At 45.2% G+C, this 19,590-nt stretch overlaps 1 protein-coding gene and 1 long non-coding RNA gene across 2 annotated transcripts in view; one reads left to right on the top strand and one right to left on the bottom strand.

The window, feature by feature from the left end:
- WNT3A (Wnt family member 3A) overlaps positions 1 to 7,609 on the top strand; it is a gene marked incomplete at both ends in the record, with an annotated part of 65,379 nt that extends 57,770 nt beyond the window's left edge. Inside the window, 2 exons of the mRNA XM_081344227.1 lie at positions 6,266 to 6,531; positions 7,130 to 7,609. Coding sequence (XP_081200353.1) covers positions 6,266 to 6,531; positions 7,130 to 7,609 — 746 coding nt within the window. The remainder of the gene's footprint in view (positions 1 to 6,265; positions 6,532 to 7,129) is intronic.
- LOC308677644 overlaps positions 1 to 19,590 on the bottom strand; it is a 792,073-nt gene that overhangs the window by 523,342 nt on the left and 249,141 nt on the right. The window lies entirely within an intron of this gene.

The raw sequence follows: 19,590 nt of genomic DNA, 5'->3' as shown, positions 1-19,590 counted from the left end.
TTATGACCATTTTTCATACTTACAACCGTTGCAGCATCCCCAGGGTCACGTTATCAAAATTCAGACACTTGGCAACTGACTCATACTTATGATGGCCACAGTGCCCCAGGGTCACATGATCCCCTTTTGTGACCTCCTCACAAAGTCAATGTGGAAGCCAGATTCGCTTAACAACCATGTTGCTAACTTAACAGCTGCAGTGATTCACTTAACAACGGTGGCAAGAAGAGTTGCAAAATGGGGCAAAACTCACTTAACAACTGTCTTGCTTAGCAACAAAAATTTTGCTCATAAATCGAGGACCATCTCTACTGGATGTTGGTGAATATTGTGTGAATATTACCCCATACTGCCCTGGCTGGGGATTATGAGAGTTGAACTCCAACCTTACTCAGGGCCTGAGGTTAGGAAGATTGCTTTGGTGCTCTACTAAAACCTGTCTAACTGCCTTCCGGAGTTGGCTAGGATTAAGCAAGCATTTGCTGTTTCTCCTTAATTGCCTGCTTCCTGAATTAATCCATTTGGGGGTTCATATAATCCAGGGAACTCTCTGCTAACCAAACTGCTAGAATGAGTACTAACCAAGCTTTGCAGCTACGCAACAAAACCACTAGAAGATTAACCAACATGTTTGTAATGTGATGTCAACATAGGCAACAAATAATTTTAGTGTAATATGCAAACTTGCTTTGGGACTTATTTTGCATTTTAATTCCTGTTTTGTAGGGAAACTCCAACATCACAAAGAAAAACAAATACACATACGAATACAAATAAAAATACATATACATACACACACACACACATATATATATATACATATACATATATGACGTACCACAATTCAGCCCAAAATTTCTGTCACTAAGCAAGACATTTGTTTACTGAATTTTGCCCCATTTTACAACCATCCTTGCCATGTTTGTTAAGTGAATCATTGCAGTTATTAAATTAGTAACACGGTCGTTAAATTATTCTGGCATCCCCCATTGACTTTGCTTGTCAGGAAGTCGCAAAAGGGGATCATGTGACCCCGGGATACCACAGCCGTCATAAATACGAATCAGTTGCTAAGTGTCTGAATTCTGATCACGTGACCATGGGGATGCTGCAAATGTCGTGCGTGTGAAAACTAGGTATAAGTCACTTTTTTCAGTGCCGTTGTAATTTTGAAGGATCACTAAACGAATGTTTGTAAGTCAAGTATTATTGGTAGAAGTGAAGAGAAATGCCCTTATTATTGTTACCAATCTTAAAAGATGTTTTATTTATTTTATTTATTTATCAAATTTCTACATCATCCATCTTACCTAAGTGACTCGGAGCACTTTATACACAATACAATAAAATCATGTAAAAACGTGATTAGAAGTATGCTTAAATCTAATTTAAAACTAGGTTAAAATTTACAAGACAAAAGATAATCCTGTGGCCGGGTTATAAAATGTTCTAAGATAATAATCAAATAGCTTTTGGTGCCCTTAAGCAAATGGGTGAAGGCCTAAATCATTGTTTCTGAATCTCAACCATTCTCTTCAAGATGGGTGGACTTCAACTCCCAGAATTCCCCAGCCATCATGAAGTTGAAGTCCATCCATGTCATGGTTGCCAGCTTTGAAGAACATGATGCTCCAGCTTTGGCAGCCTAGCAATTGCCCAAAGAGGTCAAATGTAGACCTTGGTCAAGAAGGTCCCGTTTTGTGCAGTAGATGTTCTTCAACCAGAGCAAATGAATTCTACAGATCTTTCTCTTCCGCTGGCGTTCTTTCTTTAAGGGCTTCTATCTCCAAGGTCATGCTTCAAAGAACGGCTTTCACCAGCCCCATGGATGGATGGATGGATGGGATGAGGATGGGATGATGGATAGACAATGGATGAATAGGATGATGGATAAAAGGATGGAGGGAGGGATGGATGGATGAGATGATGGATGGAATGCTGGATGGATGGATGACAGATGGCACAATGGATAGATGGAATGAAATTGGGATGGTGGATGGATGGGATGGTGGATGATGGGTGGATGGGATGGTGGGTGGATGATGACCTCCAAGGTCCCTTCCAACTTTATTATTATTATTATTATTATTATTATTATTATTATTATTATTATTATTATTATTGACGGATGATGTGCCATCAAGTCATTTTCAATCCTAGTGATCACATAGACATTATAATTTATCCAAGGTGATTTGTCCCTAAAGTGGTCCCACAGGACTTCCATTGATGCACCCATTGCCACCACAATTGAGTTGATTCACCTTCTACTGGTCACCCTCTTCTTCTCCTTCCTTTCATCTTTCCCAACACTGTTGACTTCTCAAGGAAGCCGAGTCTTTGCATTGGTTGACTGATTGACCATTTGCCATCAACTTGTTGTCAAGGTTCAGTGTCCAGATAGATCTTCTCCAGGAAGATCTTTCCTTAACCTGGTCCTTCAAGTCTCCCAATGGTGCCTCCATCCCATTTACTCCTGGTGGTCCTCTTCTACTCTTTGCTTCCATCTTTCTTTGCACTATGGACTTTTCCAAGGAGCTGATTATTTGCATTAATTGACAGATGGTGTACCATCAAGTTACTATTAGTCTTAGTGACCACACAGATCTACCTTTTTCTAGAAGATCCATTCTTCATCCTTCCAAGTCTTCCAAAGGTGCCCCTATCACCAGTGCAAACTGAGTCTATCCAGCTTCTCATCATTGTCCTCTTCTTCTCTTTCCTTCTAACCTTCCCACCATCATAAAGGTCTTCTCCAGAAAGTTGGCTCTTTGCACCAACTGAATGTTAGATGGATTATGTTGCCTTCAAGGTTGTTGACTCTGAGCAACCACCTAGATAGAATTTCTCCATGAGGACCTATTCCCAACCTGCTCCTCCCACTTCTAACGAGGCCTCCGTCGCCCCCATAACCGAATCCACCCATCTTCTTCCGGTCGTCCTCTACTTCTCTTTCTTCCCACCTTTATAAGACGTGTCCAAGGCTCCTCCAAATTGTGCGTTTCCTAGAAGGTGTGTGTGTGTGCTTTGACGCGCAGGGAGGGAAGTTGGTCAAATTGTGGAGGCTTTGCACACCCTTGTTTCAAAAGCTCTGCCTTCCCACCCCCTTCGGCCCGCTCCTAGCCCACCCCCAGCCCTTTCAGAAGGCCTACCTCGAACATCTCAAGTCATGACCTGCTGCTTGTCATGGCTACACCTCTGGCGAACCACCCAGGCTGGCTAACAAATATGCCCCCAGCCCTCTCGGCTCTTATCTCCGTCAAAGAGCTTACATTTTTATATGGCATCTTAATAACCCATCACTTCCATTACAAGTACGTGCCTCTCATCCTCTTTCGCTCTTCTGCAAAGCCTGAGGCACCTTGCTCCAGCTCAGAAGGGTCAAGTCTCTTCCGAAGCATCCGGGCAGGGGTGGGTGAGAAGCTGGAAGGTCTTTTGGAGAGCCCCAGGGCCTCGTCTCCCTTTTCCTTCCTCCCTGCTCAAAGCCGCAAGAAAGGCAGGCTCCTTTTAGAGGTCTTTTGATGGGGCTACCAAGAAACCTGCTAAGGAATCCATTGGATTGTCTGTCGGTGTGGCCTGCTGGAGCAGCGTTTCTCCACCTTGGCAACTAGGGAAACGGGTGGGGCTTCAAGCCCCTAGAATTGCCCAGCCAGTGGGAAGAATTCCATGCATGTTGGCTGGAGAATTCTGGGAATTGAAGTCTACCTGTCTTCAACCTGCCAAGGCTGAGAAGGTTGCTTCTGAGGAAATCATTTCCTTTCCTTTCTTTTCTTTCTTCCTTTCCTTTCCTTTCCCTTCCCTTCCATCCCCTCTCTCCCTTCTTCTATTCTTCCCTTCCATTCTACCCTCCCTTCCCCCCCTCCTTCTTTCCTTCCTCTCTTTCCCTCTCTTTCCCTCTTTTCCTTCATCTTTCTCCTTCCTTCCCTTCCTTTTCCTCCCCTTTTCCTTACTTCTTCTCTCCCTTCTTTCCTTTTTTCTCCTTCCCTCCCTCCTCCTTCCCTCCCTCCCTCCCTCTCTCTCTCTCTCATCATGCTTTCTCCTTCTTCCCCCTTTCCCTTCCTTTTTGTCTTTCCTTTTCTCCCCTCTCCTTCTCCTCCTATCCACCACTCTGGCTGGGGAATTTTAAAGTCCACGCATATTCAGGCTGCAGGGAAACACCAGATTAATTAATGTGTGAAGGGGCCCAATTCAAGAGAACCACTTGGTTTATTTAATGCAAAATCAATTTAAAACAAAAACGAAACACCCACCCACTTGATCAAACAAGCAATTGTGATCTGGCTCAGCCATAAACCACAATGGGTGGGCTTACATTCACTAAGGTAAAAGTAGCTACCCACATTAACGTTAAGCAACTAGGAGTTGTGTAATTTCTCTCTTGGGACGTGTTTCTGAAATGATACGGTTAAAATTAAAATCCTAACTTTCTGGAAGTTTCGGGATTTTGAAGAAGCTGCGGACGTGCAATCTTTAAAGTAAACTTTTAAAATGGGCTGTTTGAGATTTTGGTTTTATCTTTGTACAAGCCTGAAGGAAATAGCCAGTGGGCAGGTGTGATTTTAAAAATATCGTAAAACAGCATTTACAGTGTGGCCGATAACCCTGTCAGGTCAGCAGGGAAATTTCCATTTGCTACCTGTTTGGATGAGTGCACAACTCCCATCTTATTTTATTTTGTATATTCTAGGATAATACATAATATCACGTGATATTATATGATATGATATTATTATTTTATTTTATTTTATTTTATTACAGGTAGTCCTCTACTTAGGACCACAACTGAGCCCAACATTTGTGTTGCTAAGCGAGACAGTTGTTAAGTGAATTTTGCCCCATTTTACGACCTTTCTTGACACGGTTGTTAAGTGAATCACTGCGGTCGTTAGTCACATGGTTGTTAAGTGAATCTGGCTTCCCTATTGTCTGAAATTCACCAAAGTGGAATCACGTGACCTTCATAACTACATGCCAGTTGCCTAGTGTCCGAATTTTGATGATGTGAGGATGCTGCAACGGTCGTAAGTGTGAACAATGGTCATAAGCCCCTTTTGTCAGTGCAGTTATAACTTCAAACAGTCATTAAACAAATGGTTAAAAATTGAGGATTACCTGTAATCCCAGCTAGAACAGGCAATGATCGATTGTTCTACACTCCTGGAAGTCAACACTGGCAGTTTTTAACAAGAGATTAGACAACCGTTTGTCTGAAATGGTATAACGTTTCCTGCTTGAGCAGGGGGTTGGACTAGAAGACCTCCAAGGTCCCTTCCGACTCTGTCATTCTGTTACAGGTAGTTCTCAATTTACAACCATTCATTTCATGACAGTTGAAAGTTACAACAGCACTGAAAAAAGTGACTTATGAGCAGTTTTCACACGACTGTGGCAGTATCCCCATAGCCACATGGACTCAGATTCAGACAGTTGGAAACTGACTTGTATTTATGACAGTTGCAGTGTCCCTGGGGGGGGGGTGTCACGTGATCCCCTTTTGCGACCTTGTGACAAGCAAAGTCAATGGGGATGTTCTGTACCAGCCTGCTACTGGCCCTGCAGAAAAGGCAGGGACAACCCCTTTTACAAGAAGGCAAGAGGCTGGAATTACGCCTGCCAAATTTATTACTACAAAAACAAATAGAACAAGACACGAACTAAGAAACAGGAGCTTTTCAAGCGGTTGCCTTCAGCAAACCAGCCCTCCCACGCATTCCCCTTTTATACAGTTCAGGGCGTGGCTTCTCTCTGCCTCCTTCCGAGGAGCCCCATTGCCTTCCTCTGTTTACTCCTGATTGACTGCCTCCTGCGTCAGGCGTCCTTGAACAGGGCCAGCTGTGGGTCATCTTCATCCACGCTGTCAGGCTCACACAGCTGGGTCTCCGTCGTGACCAGGTGGGAGGGGCCCGGCTGAGGGCTCTGCGGAGCCTCAAGGCCATCATCAGCAAGCTCTTCAACACCCCCCTCTTCCTCCTCTGAGTCGTCCGACCCAACTGCCGAACCCACAGGCTGACCCTGAATCACAACAGGGGAAGCTGAATTCACTTAACTGTGTAACTAGCTTAACAACGGCAGTCACTCACTTGACATCTGTGGCAAGGAAGGTCGTAAAATGGGGCAAAACTCACTTAACAGATGTCTCGCTTAGCAACGGCAATTTGGGGCTCAGTTGTGAGTCGAGGACTGCCTTTACTCTGTCGGCAGTTTGAGGAGAGGGTTGGCTGCAATCTTTCCCCCAGTTTGAGCTGAGTCTATTCTCTTTCCGCAGCTACCCGGGAATCGGCCTTCGTCCACGCCATTGCCTCGGCCGGAGTGGCTTTTGCCGTGACCCGATCCTGCGCTGAAGGTTCTGCCACCATCTGCGGCTGTGACACCCGTCACAAAGGTCCCCCTGGAGAAGGGTGGAAATGGGGTGGCTGCAGCGAGGATGTGGAGTTCGGCAGCATGGTGTCGCGGGAGTTTGCGGACGCGCGAGAAAACCGGCCAGACGCCCGCTCGGCCATGAACAGACACAACAATGAAGCAGGACGAACGGTAAGGATTGTGGTCTTCTCGTTTACGTTCCCTTAATGGGGTCCACATCAAATGACAAAGTTTCTTTCAGATTGAGGTTGACATACACACACATGTCCACACCGTGGCAGGGACACACACAAACAATCTATCCACTTCTAGTACAGGTAGTCCTCGACTTACAATCACAATCCGGACCTAAATTTCAGCTGCTAAGCCAGGCAGTTGTTGACCCTGGGACACTGCAACCGTCATAAGTATGAGTCAGTTGCCAAGCATCTGAATTTTGATCACGTGACCATGGGGATGCTGCAAAAGTCCTAAGTCACTGTTTTCAGGGCCGTTGGAACTTCAAACGGTCACTAAACAAATGCTTGTAAGTTGAGGACTTCCCGTACAAATATTATAGTCAATTAATCTTCTCCTTCTTTGTCCCCTCCTTCCTTCCTTTCTTTTCTTTTTTCTTTTCTTCTTTCTTTCTTTCTATTTCTTTCTTTCTTCCTTCTTTTCTTTCTTTCTTTCTTTTCTCTCTCTCTCTCTCTCTCTCTCTCTCTCTCTCTCTCTCTCTCTCTCTCTCTCTCTCTCTCTCTCTCTCTCTCTCTCTTTCTCTCTTTTTCAGTCCATCATAGACCACATGCATCTCAAATGCAAGTGCCACGGGCTGTCCGGCAGCTGTGAGGTCAAGACCTGTTGGTGGTCTCAACCAGACTTCCGGGTCATCGGTGACTTCCTCAAAGATAAGTACGACAGCGCTTCTGAGATGGTGGTGGAGAAACACCGAGAATCCCGCGGCTGGGTCGAAACCCTGCGCCCCAAATATAATTTCTTCAAAGCACCCACAGAGCGAGACCTAGTCTACTATGAAAATTCCCCAAATTTTTGTGAGCCCAATCCTGAAACCGGTTCATTTGGCACCCGCGACCGAGTCTGCAACATCAGCTCTCACGGCATCGACGGTTGTGACCTGCTGTGTTGCGGCCGTGGACACAACACACGGACCGAGAAGAGGAAGGAGAAATGTCATTGTATCTTCCACTGGTGCTGCTATGTCAGCTGCCAGGAATGTGTAAGGATCTACGACGTTCACACATGCAAGTAAAAAGGGATAACTTGCTCCATCATAGGAGATGAACTGGAAGGAACTTTTTTTTTTTAGTTGGGGGAAAAACGATTTCTTGAGAGTGAATGAAGACAAACGGAAAGAGAGGGAACAAGAAGATAAAATGGGTGGACTAGGATAGATCTAATGTCTTCTGGGTCATCACACCTGGAAATTAAATTTGCAACACCATCAACAAGAGAAACAAACTAACGGGGGTCGTTCATTCTCACTATCGTTCTACGGAGAGGAGATGCTGATTTCTTTAACTAGACATAGAATTGGGTGTAGTTGTCTTCTGGGTGTCATCTCTTCCTTCTTTGAAACCACAAGCCACCGGATCTATAGGTGAATTCTGAACTCGGAAGACGATTCTACGCAAGGATCCGTCTGTTACAGCACCAACTGTAAACCAGGATTTTAACTGTTGTATAGGATTGAAAACGGTCCACACATCACAGTTTATCAAAGATCTCCCATAACTTCTTGAGGGAATTAAAAGGATCTGAAGAGGACCCGTTGCTCTGTGGATGGGCCATTTGTGTTGTCTCCTGAACTGGATGATAACGGTGTCTCGTACCGTTACGGGAAGTGATGCTTTGAGAAAACAATCGTGCTCATACAGCATGTTGGACAAAAGACACACACACACCTACACATGCACAGACATAGGCTGTGTTTCAAGTATGTGTAGAACACTCTCGCGCGGCCTGGGATCGGTCTTGAGGAGATTTGGTGTTTCTTGTTCGGGCTGCGAGAAATCGTCTCGTAGACTGCACTCAATGCGGATCCAATAAATGGTTCTCTTGTGTTTGATGCCTTATTGTATGGTTGGTTAATCAACAAATATTGTATTGCCACGATGGAGAGAAGGAGAAAACCGGGCAATAGTCTTCATCTTTATTTGAGCCATGCAAGACATGAAATAAAATGTTGAATTCATGGTTATCATTGTGACTTGGTGGTTTTCGAGGTCAAACGTCCGCCTCTTATGCGCCAGTTGTCCCGCGTCAAAATGCAACTTTCACATGCTCACACCTGGGGTACAGTTAGTCCTCAACTTACAACCACAATTGAACCCAAACTTTCCACGGCTAAGAAAGACAGTTGTGCCCCCTTTTATGAACTTTCTTGCCCCCGTTGTTAAGTCAATCACGCAGTTGTTAAATTAGAAACACCGTTGTTGCTTCCCCATTGACGCTCCTTTTGAGAGGTTTAAACAAGGGGATCTGTTGACTCCGGGAAACTGCAACCGTCATAAATATGAGCCAAACATCCAAATTTGAATCACCTGCCTCTGCGCACGCTGCAACAGTTATGTGAAAAAGGGTCATAAGTCACTTTTTTTTAGTGCCGTTGTAATTTTGGACGGTCACTAAACAAATGGGGGGTAAGTAGAGGACTACTTGTAGATATATCCTGGGAGATTCCAGAGTAGAGCTACCAAAATCTCTTCCCATGCAGTCCAGGACTGTGCAGGGTTTCCTCTAATTCCTGCTTCAGCTGCACAATTAATCACAACCTAGTAGTGTCCCCCAGTTGCATCTAGAGACTGTCCAGCTTGGAAAAAAAGAAGGGGCTTGGGAAGACAAACAGTTCCTCAAATATGTATTTTTATGATCATGCAGGACAGATAAATGCAGATGACTTCAGGGCATAGAATTACAGAATAACAGAGTTGGAAGGGTCCTTGGAGGTCTTCTAGTCCAACCCCCTGCTCAGGCAGGAGACCCTATAGCATTTCAGACAGTCCAATCTCTCTTTAAAAACTTCCAGTGTTGGAGCATTCACAACTTCTGCAGTTGAGCTGTTCTACTGGTTAATTGTTCTGTCAAGAAATTCCTCCTTAGTTCCAGGTTGCTTCTCTCCTTGACTAGTTTCCATCCGTTGCTTCTTGTCCTGCCTTCAGGAGCTTTGGAGAATAGCTTGACCCACCCACCCCTTTGTGGCAGTCCCTCAAATACTGGAAGACTGCTATCATGTCACCCCTAGTCCTTCTTATTGTTAAACCACACATACCCAATTCCTGCAACCGTGCTTCATGTCTTAGCCTCCAGACCCTTAATCATCTTTGTTGCTCTTCTCTGTACTCTTCCCAGAGTCTCAGCACCCTTTTTATACCATGGTGACCAAAACCGGATAGAGTATTCCACGTGTGGCCTTACAGAGGCGTTGTAAAGCGGCACTAACACTTCATGTGGCCTTGATTCTATATGCCTTTGCTAATGCAGCCTAGATAGGCTATGGAGTCCAGACAATCCTCTGCAGTGTTTCTCTCTGCCTTGCAACTGTTCCTGCAGAGACCTGTGGGATCCCACATTTTTTAAACAGAGCAACCCAAATGCAGAGTTGCACATTCATTGTGCATATTCCGTACCTCTGTGTTAGAGCTCACGGTGTCACGATACACCAGTGAAAGGAGGGAGTTTGCGTTGCGATGGTGGGATACCCATTTGGAAGCCCACCTAAACTTAGTAGTAGTGTTACTATATGGTTAAGCACAGTAGTGGGATTCAAACAGGTGAACAACCGGTTCTCTGTGTGGATGCCGCTTCCAGAAGTCCATTCTGGGCCTGGGGCAACCAAAAATTTACCTGCTGGTTCTGCCGAAGTGGTACGAACCGGCGGGATCCCACCACTGGTTAAGCACCACCATCTCCACAGATGCACTGACCCCAGGCAGTGGTCAACTAACTGCTAAACTGATAGCATAAATTGAACCCCAGAGGCCAGGTGACAAGATCAGAATACCAACAGGAGAAAGTATTTGTAGCTCCAGGTTGAACTCTGGGGTCCTTGGTGACCTCAAAGCTGAGTAGTTTTCTTGCAACTAGGCAACATCATCAGTGTTAAAAGAGAGAGTGGAGCTTGTGAAAAGGAGGAGGAGGAGGAGGAGGAGGAGGAGGAGGAGGAGGAGGAGGAGGAGGAAGGTAAAGAAGACTGGGGTCCTTGGAGTTCTCTGAGCTTCGTTATTTCTTGCAGACATTTCATGAAGCAACTCAGGAACTTCAACAGTGGTAGAAGGGAGTGGGCTTTGCGGAGAGGAGGAGGAGGAGGAAGGACTGTGGGGTTCTTGGTGCTCTCTGAGCTTCGTGGTTTCTTGCAGACATTTCATGAAGCAACTCAGGAAGATCATCAGCGTTAAGAGGGAGTGGAGTTTGCGCAGAGGAGGAGGAGGAGAAGGAGGAAGAAAAAGAAGAAGAAAAACACTGGGGTCCCAGGAGTTTTCTGAGCTTCATTGTTTCTTGCAGACATTTCATGAAGCAACTTGGGGACATCAACAGTGGTAGAAGGGAGTGGGGTTTGCGGAGAGGAGGAGGAGGAGGAAGAGGAGGGGGTGGGGTGGTGAAGTAGGAGGAGGAGAAAGAAGAAGAAGACTGGAGACCTTGGTACTCTCCCAGCTTCATTGTTCCTTGCAAACATTTCATGAAGCAACTCAGGAACATCAATGGTGGTAGAAGGGAGTGGGGTTTGCGGAGAGGAGGAGGAAGAAGAAGAGGTGGTGGTGGTGGTGGTGGTGGAGGAGGAGGAGGAGGAGGAGGAGGAGGAGGAGGAGGAGGAGGAGGAGGAGGAGGACTGGAGACCTTGGTACTCTCTCAGCTTCATTGTTTCTTGCAAACATTTCATGAAGCAACTCGGGAACATCAATGGTGGTAGTAGGGAGTGGGGTTTGCAGAGAGGAGGAGGAGGAGGAGGAGGAAGAAGAAGAAGAAGAAGCAGAAGCAGAAGAAGACTTGGGTCCTTGGTGCTCTTTGAACTTCATTGTTTCTTGCAAACATTTCGTGAAGGAACTCGGAAACATCAACCAGGGCTAGAAGGGAGTGGGGTTGGAGGAGGAGGAGGAGGAGGAGTGTGGGGCCCTTGGTGCTCTCTGATCTTGGTTGTTTTCTGGCAGACATTTCATGACCCTACTAGCTAACATCATCAGTGCTAGCGAGTGAGTAGAGTTCTATCTTCCAGCATTGATGATGTTTCCCTAGTTGGGTCATGAATCTTCTGCAAGAACAACTGCCGAGGTCAGAGAACCCCATGATCAAAGCAGCTGCCATGCCCTTCCTCGCCCCACATTTCTATCATAGATGTAAGCATTTTCTCTATGCCAGGCTGTCCCAAGGCCTAGAAAGGAATGGAAAACATCAAGTATCACCAAAAAGGGAAGCTTTGTCTCCTTGCACTCGGACTTTCCAATTTATTTGAGGTTCAGCAAAGAGAATAATAATAATTTCCACAAAGTCTGTAGACCACCACGCCCCACAATTCTGACCCCTAATTATCCACCATATAGAATATTAAACTGTGCACCCAATTTTACGACTTTTTCCTTGCCATGGTTTCTTAAGCAAATCCCTGCAGTTCTTAAGAGAATCAGACAGTCAAATCCCATAGATAATCCTCGACTTATGCCCATTTGTTTAGTGACCATTCCAAGTTAAAACAGCACTGAAAAAAGTGACTTCTGACCGTTTTTCACACTTACGACCACTCCTGCATCCTCGTGATCACTTGATAAAAATTCAGGCGGTTGCCAACTGACTCATATTTACAACAGTTGCAGTGTCTCCCGGGGTCACGTGATCCCCTTTTGTGACCTTCTGACGAGCAAAATCAATGGGGGAAGCCTTATTCGCTTAACAACCGTGGTACTAACTTAACAACTGCAGTGATTCACTTAACAACCAGCTTCCCCATTATCTTTGCTTTTCAGAAGGTCGTAAAAGGGGATCACAGGACACTGCAGTTAAGTTAGTAACACTGTTATTAAGTGAATCTGACTTCCCCCATTGATTTTGCTTGTCAGAAGGTCACAAAAGGGGATCACGTGATCCCGGGACGCTGCAACTGTCATAAATGTGAACCAGTTGCCAAGCATCTGAATTTTGATCACATGACCATGGGGATGCTGCAAGGGTCATAAGTGCAAGGACCCTCTTTCCAGCGCTATTGCATCTTCAAACATTTATTAAATGACTGTTTGTAAGTCAAGAATTTTGATCACCTGACTGGGGATTCTGCAACGGTTGTAAATGTGAGGACCAGTTGTAAATGCAAGTTTTCCTCCTAAAGTCACATTTTTCAGCGATGCTGTAACTTCAAACAGTCACTAACAAATGGTTATAAGTTAAGAGTGATCCAACACGCTATTTTGGTAACGGAGAAAAAAAAACCCTTGACTTACAGCTGTTCCGTTTATTATTATTATTATTTTATTTATTATTTATTAAATTTTTATACCGCCCTTCTCCCGAAGGACTGAGGGCGGTGTACAGGGCAATAAATATCAAAATGTAAATACAAAAGTTAAAAAAGAGATTAAAAAGAATTAAATAATTATGCCCAATATAATACAATAATAAAAGTGTGTTAAAACTAAATCCAACCCTAAACCCATCAGACCAGGCCAGATTGTTCAAATAAATAAGTTTTTAAATCGCGCCGGAAGGAGCGAAGGTCGGGGGCCGTCCGGAGCTCAACCGGCAAGCGGTTCCACAGGTCTGGCGCGCCCACAGAGAACGCCCTCCCCCTGGGGGCCACCAGTCGACATTCTCTGACCGGTGGCACCCTGAGGAGGCCCTCTCTGTGACCATTTAGTGACCATTTGAAGTTACAATGGCACTGAAAAAAGTGACTTATGAACATTTTTCACACTTACAATGGTCGCAGCAACCTCGTGATCACTAGATCAAAATTCAGATGGTTGCCAACTGACTCATATTTATGACGGTCGCTGTGTCCCAGGGAGGGGGGGGTCACATGATCCCCGTTTGCGAGCTTCCGATACACAAAATCAACAGGGAAGCCCAGATTCACTTAACAACCGTGTGAGTAACTTAACAACTGCAGGGATTCACTTAGCAACGGTGGTAAGAAAGGTTGTCAAATGGGGCACCGAGCAACTGTCATGCTTCGCAACAGAAATTTTGGGGTGAATTATGGTCCTAAGTCGAAGACTACCTGTGCAAATGAGCTGCGTGATACAGATACCTGAGGGGCTCACCTGTTCTTGCTCTCTGACCTGCCTACCTTTACCTGTCTGTTGAAAGACTCCTAGCTAGAGCAGTGAACTCCAGAGCTGAGCCCCATTGCTGAACACAGGTTGCTAAACGTGATTTGAGGGTCGCAGCTGGAAGGACCGCAACGTGTGTGTTCCAGCCTGGGCAGGTTTTTGACCCATGTGCCAATCCCTAAGGCGATGGGCTACGCTGGGGTTCACCTGGGCGCCAGGGGACTGTCAGGAGGTGAGATGGTGTAGAGCAGCCAGCATTTTTGAAGACAGGTCGATACCATCCGTCAGAGGAGCGGCTCAGACAGAGAGAAGGCAACCAGTCTGCTTCTGGCTGAAACCACTTGAAACAGACCGGAGCGTTGACAGATCTTGTGGGAGGTCTCCTTCAGCCACATCTGGGTGGCCAGGTCTTGGCTCTCTGGCTCAAAAAGTTTTCTGACTGATTAAAAGGTCATTATCTTTTGTTTGTGTTTGTGTGTGTGCGTCTCTACCTTTCTACAAGATGCTTTGAGCAGGGCACGGATTCGAATCCTGAACTTTCTCTGTCAGGGCCTCTGTGATCCATGAAGGTGTGAGAAACAAAATTAGGAAGAATGGGAATTTATGAAACGGACACACACAGTGCAGTTGGTCACACCACTTTAGCAAACCGTTTTGAAAAGGCAGTTTATGTTTTAAAATCTAGGCTGGGAACAACAGTGGTTCTCAACCTTGGCTACTTTAAGATGAGTGGACCCAGAATCCCCCAGCCACCATGCATGTTCAACTCCTAGAATCCTCCAGCCACTATGCATGGACTTCAGCTCCCAGAATTCCCCAGTTACTATGCATGGACTTCAATCCCCCGAATTCCCCAGCCTCCACATGTTGACTTCCATTCCCAGAATCCCCCACCCACCATGCATGAACCAATTCCCAGACTCTCCCAGCCGCTTTGCATGGACTTCAACTCCCAGAATTCCTTGGCCACTATCCATGGACTTCAACTCCCAGAATTCATGCACATTGATTAGGCTCAGAAGTATAAAAAGGGGGGGGCTGATAGGTGCCAGTATGTGAGACAAGCAGGAAATACAAAATACAAAAAATTACATCTCCCAACATCCCTAGGAGGCAGGACCAGAGAGAAGAGAGGCTAAAACCTGAAATCTCAATACAACCAGGTTTTCGATTAGTTATGCCTTACTGTTTAGATTGTGGCTTAATCTTGATATCAGTGGGACCTTAGGTTTTCCATTGGTTATGCCTTAGTTTAGGGGTCTTCAAACTTGGCCCTTTTATGACTTGTGGACTTCTCCAACTCCCAGAATTCCTCAGCCAGCATGTGCCTGGCTGGGGAATTCTGGGAGTTGAAGTCCACAAGTCATAAAAGGGCCAAGTTTGAAGATCCCTGGATTAGTCTTCATATTGTGCCTTTATTTTTTACTGTAGATTGGATAGAGCTTGGGTTTTTGATTGGTTATGCCTTAACTTTTAGATTCAGATTTCTAGATTTGATTTTATATAGTTTTTACATTGGTTGTGCCTCAGTTCTTAGATTGTGCTTCACTTTTTAAGTTTGATTGGACCTCAGGTTTTCAATTGGGTTTTAGATTGTGCCTTAATTTTTAGATCTGGATTTTTAGCTTTAATTTTAGATTGTGTTTAGATTGCTTTGGGAGTTGGGTTTTTAGATGATTGCCACTGCTCTTTCAGCAGATTTTGTCTTAGTTTGCAGATTGGTCCTGCATTCACTTTACAATAGTAATAGTAATACAGGTAGTCCTCAATTTACGACCACAATTGAGCCCAAAATTTCTGTTGCAAATTGAGACATTTGTTGACTTTGGCCCCATTTGACGAACTTTTTTTTGCCACGGTTGTTAAGCAAAATCCCAGAAAGTTGTGAAGTTTGTAACATAGTCATTAAGTGAATCTGGCTTTCCCTATTGATTTTGCTTGTCAGAAGGTTGCAGAAGAGGATCACGTGACCCCAGGACACTGTGACCGTCGTAAATATGAGTCAATTGACAAGAGTCCAAATTTTGATCACGTGACCCTGGGGATGATGCAATGGCCGTAAGGGTGAAAAAATAGTCCTAAGACACTTTTTTCAGTGTCGTTGTAAACTCAAATGGTCACTAAATAAGCCCTTGTAAATGGAGGACTGTCGTAAGTCCGCCTTAATCTTTTGCGTGATTGTGCCTTAATTTTAGGGAGATCCTGAGTTGTGTATACAGATGCCCGACCTAGGAGTACATCTGGAGAAGAAAAAAAAAACAAAACTTGTATTTCCAAATTCTAGGGGGAGCCCCATCTCACCCGCTCTGGCAGGGAACGATAGTCTTTGGAGTCCCTCCCCTGCCATTGAAACTTGCACCCTGCACAATTTTTTTTTAAAAAAAATAACTTAGGAAAAGTTTGTTCCTACTCTTCCTCTCCAATTTTGGATTCTGTTTGCCCCCTCCCCTTCTCCCAAACCTCAATTTCTGCCTCTCCCAGAGACCCCCAACCCCTTCGTGAGCCAGCCCTGGTTTCCCCTGGGACACATCAAAGGCCAGCCAGAGATTTATCCTGCCCCTTATTATGGTGTAATGTTTAATTTGGGGTGGGGGCAACAAGAGCCAGGCCCTCTTGGACCTGCAGGGGGTAAAGGGGTGTATGTGGGGACACAGAGTTGCTTTTTTTAAAAAAAATCAATTAGCAATCTGCAAGGGGGTTGCTATTTGCAAGACACCCCCACAGTTCTGCATTAAGGTGGGTTTTCCTCCTCCATTCTCACGCCTTTCCTCTATACTCCCCCCTCCCCTTTTTATTTTTCACAGCCTCTCAAGTACCTGCGAACCTGGCCATTTCCCTCTGGCCACCCCACCCACCCCTGGGGCCCACCCCCAGATGAAAAGCCCCCCCCCAGGGGAAGCAGCAATGCAAAGGAAGAGGGGGGGCATATCTGCCCCAAACCCCAGCCATAAAATTCTTTTCAAGGGCTTGAGAGGTGGAGAGAAGGGAGAGAATGAAGCTGCCTACTCATTTGCAACTGATAGGTGGGGGTATGAGAGGAAGGGAGGGGAAGAGAGATTTCGGAGGGGAGGGGTCTGTACAGCTTCACTTCCAGCATTTTGGGCAAGGGGTGTTGGGGGGCTGGCCCATTCCTCTCAGCCATACCTACCCTGCAGGGTTGTTGTGGGAAAATGGACAGGGATCTAGAAGGCTACTGTATTAAAATATAGATAAATGCAGGAAGACTGGAAAAAGGGTGGACTTTGATTCCCAGAATGTCCCAGCCAGCCTGAATGGACTTCAATTCCCAGAATTCCCTAGCCAGCATACTGGATGGAGAATTATGGGAGTTGGTCCATTCATGCTGGTTGAGGGATTCTGGGAATTGAAGTCCATTCGTGCTGGATGAGGGATTCTGGGAATTGAAGTCCATTCGTGCTGGATGAGGGATTCTGGGAATTGAAGTCCATTCGTGCTGGATGAGGCATTCTGGGAATTGAAGTCCACTCATGCTGGATGAAGGATTCTGGGAATTGCATTCACGCTGGCTGGGCAATTCTGGGACTTGGTCCATTAATGCTGGCTGGGGAATTCTGGGACTTGAGGTCCACACATGTTCAAATTGCCAAGATTGAGAAACACTGATTTATACCAATTTATATTTTCAGCAAAAGCTGATAAAGAACATTGAGGCAAAGGTCTCCAAATCTGCCTATCAAAATTTTGAGTTCAACATAATACCAAAAAGAAAATTGCCGTAGTTTGCTTTTTTTTTCCATGAATTTTTTTTTATTCCTGCCAATATGCTGTGGTTTTAATAGTCTATTAAACTACTATGTGAATCAGAATGAGAGCTGGAAGGGACCTTCAAGTTCTCCCTGCTCAGGCAAGAGTCATAGAATGACAGAGTTGGGAGGGACCTTGGAGGTCTTCTAGTCCAACCCCCAGCTCAAACAGGAGAGACACTAGATCATTTCATATAAATCACTAGAGGAAAATCAAGTCCGGATAGCAGAACAGCAGACAGCAGAACAGATAAAGCACTGAGCGTTGTCTTTACTCATATGCTCCTATCAAAACTGGAAAGAACAGGAGACTAGAATAGAATAGAGCTGAAAGGGACCTTGGAGGTCTTCTAGTCCAGCCCCCTGCTCAAGCAGGAGAACCTATACCATCTCAGACGAGTGACTGTTTAGCCTCTTCTTAAAAATCTCCAGCGATGGAGCGCCCACGATTTCTGGTGGCAAGCAGTTCCACTGGTTAATTGTCCTCATTGTTAGGAACATTCTCCTTAATTCCAGGTTGCTTCTCTCTTTGGTCAGCTTCCAACCATTGTTTCTCATCCTGCTCTCTGGTGCTTTGGAGAATAAGTTGACCCCCTCCTCTTCCTTGTGGCAGCCCCTCAAATACTGAAATTCTGCTATCATGTCTCCCCTATTTCTTTTTTTCTTTAGACTGGCCAGACCCAAGTCCTGCAGCCGTTCTTTGTATGTTTTAGTCTCCAGGCCTTGGATCATCCTAGTTGCTCTTCTCTGCACTTTTTCCAAACTCTCAACGTCTTTTTTGTGATAGGGTGACCAAAACTGGTTGCAGTATTCCAGATGTGGTCTCACTAGAGTTTTATAAAGCGGTACTAATACTTTGCGTGATCTTGATTCTATGCCTCTGTTTATACAACCCAGGATTGTGTTAGCTTTTTTGGATGCTGCAGCACACAGCTGGCTCACGGTCGAGTGATCGTCCACTAGGACTCCAAGGTCCCTCTCACAGTTACTGTTTTAGAGCCAGATCTCACCCAGCCTGTATTTGTATATTTGATTTTTCTTGCCTAAATGTAAAACTTTGCTTTTCTCCACATTAAAACTCATTTTGTTGGAGAAGGCAGCAAAATGTTGCAAAATGTTTACATTTCTCCAGGAAAATTTGTCTGGGATCAAACAGGAGACGTTAACATACAAGTGATCCTCGACTTATGACCTGTTGTTTAATGACTGTTCAGAATGACAATGGTCTTCAGAAAGGTATTTTACAACCTGTAAAGAGCTTCTGGCAACATTGCAAACTCTTGGAATTGTTTCTTAATTTTTTCATAATTTATGCCCACCTTTATTATTTTTATAAATACCTCAAGGCAGCGAACAAACCTAATCCTTTCTCCCTCTGCTATTTACCCTACAATAATAACCCTGTAGGTTGGTTGGGCTGAGAGAGTTACCGAGCTGTGGCTTTCACAGCTAAGGCGGGACTAGAACTCACCATCTCCTGGTGATTGGCCCAAAATCACCCAGCTGTGGCTCTCATAGCTAAGGCGGGACTAGAACTCACCGTCTCCTGGTGATTGGCCCAAAATCGCGCAGCTGTGGCTCTCATAGCTAAGGCGGGACTAGAACTCACCGTCTCCTGGTGATTGGCCCAAAATCACGCAGCTGTGGCTCTCACAGCTAAGGCGGGACTAGAACTCACCATCTCCTGGTGATTGGCCCAAAATCACCCAGCTGTGGCTTTCATAGTAAGGTGGGACTAGAACTGACCGTCTCCTGGGGATTGGCCCAGAGTCACCCAGTCATGGCTAAGGTGGGATTAGAACTCACTGTCTCCTAGTGATTGACTCAGTCACCCAGCCGGCTTTCCTGCCTGAGGTGGGACTAGAACTCACCATCTTCATCATACATCACTTTTTTCAGTGATATTGCAACTTTGAACAGCCACTACACAAATACTTGTAAGTCAAGGTCTATCTGTACTGTTTGTTAACCGCAATAAATATCTCCTCCTCCCCACTACAACACAGCACAACACAACAATGATTCTTTTATTATCAGGTTGGCAACCAAAAGAAAAAAAACCATATTGTTTTCATGGCAACTTTACAAAAATGATTCACCATGCATTTTTTGGAGATTTTTCTTCCCAACTTCCCCTTCTAGTCCACAGGTCTCCAAACTTGGCAACTTTGAGATGGGTGGACTTCAACGCCCAGAATTCTCCATCCCGCCAT

The sequence above is a fragment of the Vipera berus genome (genome assembly GCF_964194415.1).
Source record: "Vipera berus genome assembly, chromosome: Z".
Classification (NCBI taxonomy): Eukaryota; Metazoa; Chordata; class Lepidosauria; order Squamata; family Viperidae; genus Vipera; species Vipera berus.
This window is presented reverse-complemented; position numbering and strand designations above follow the sequence as displayed.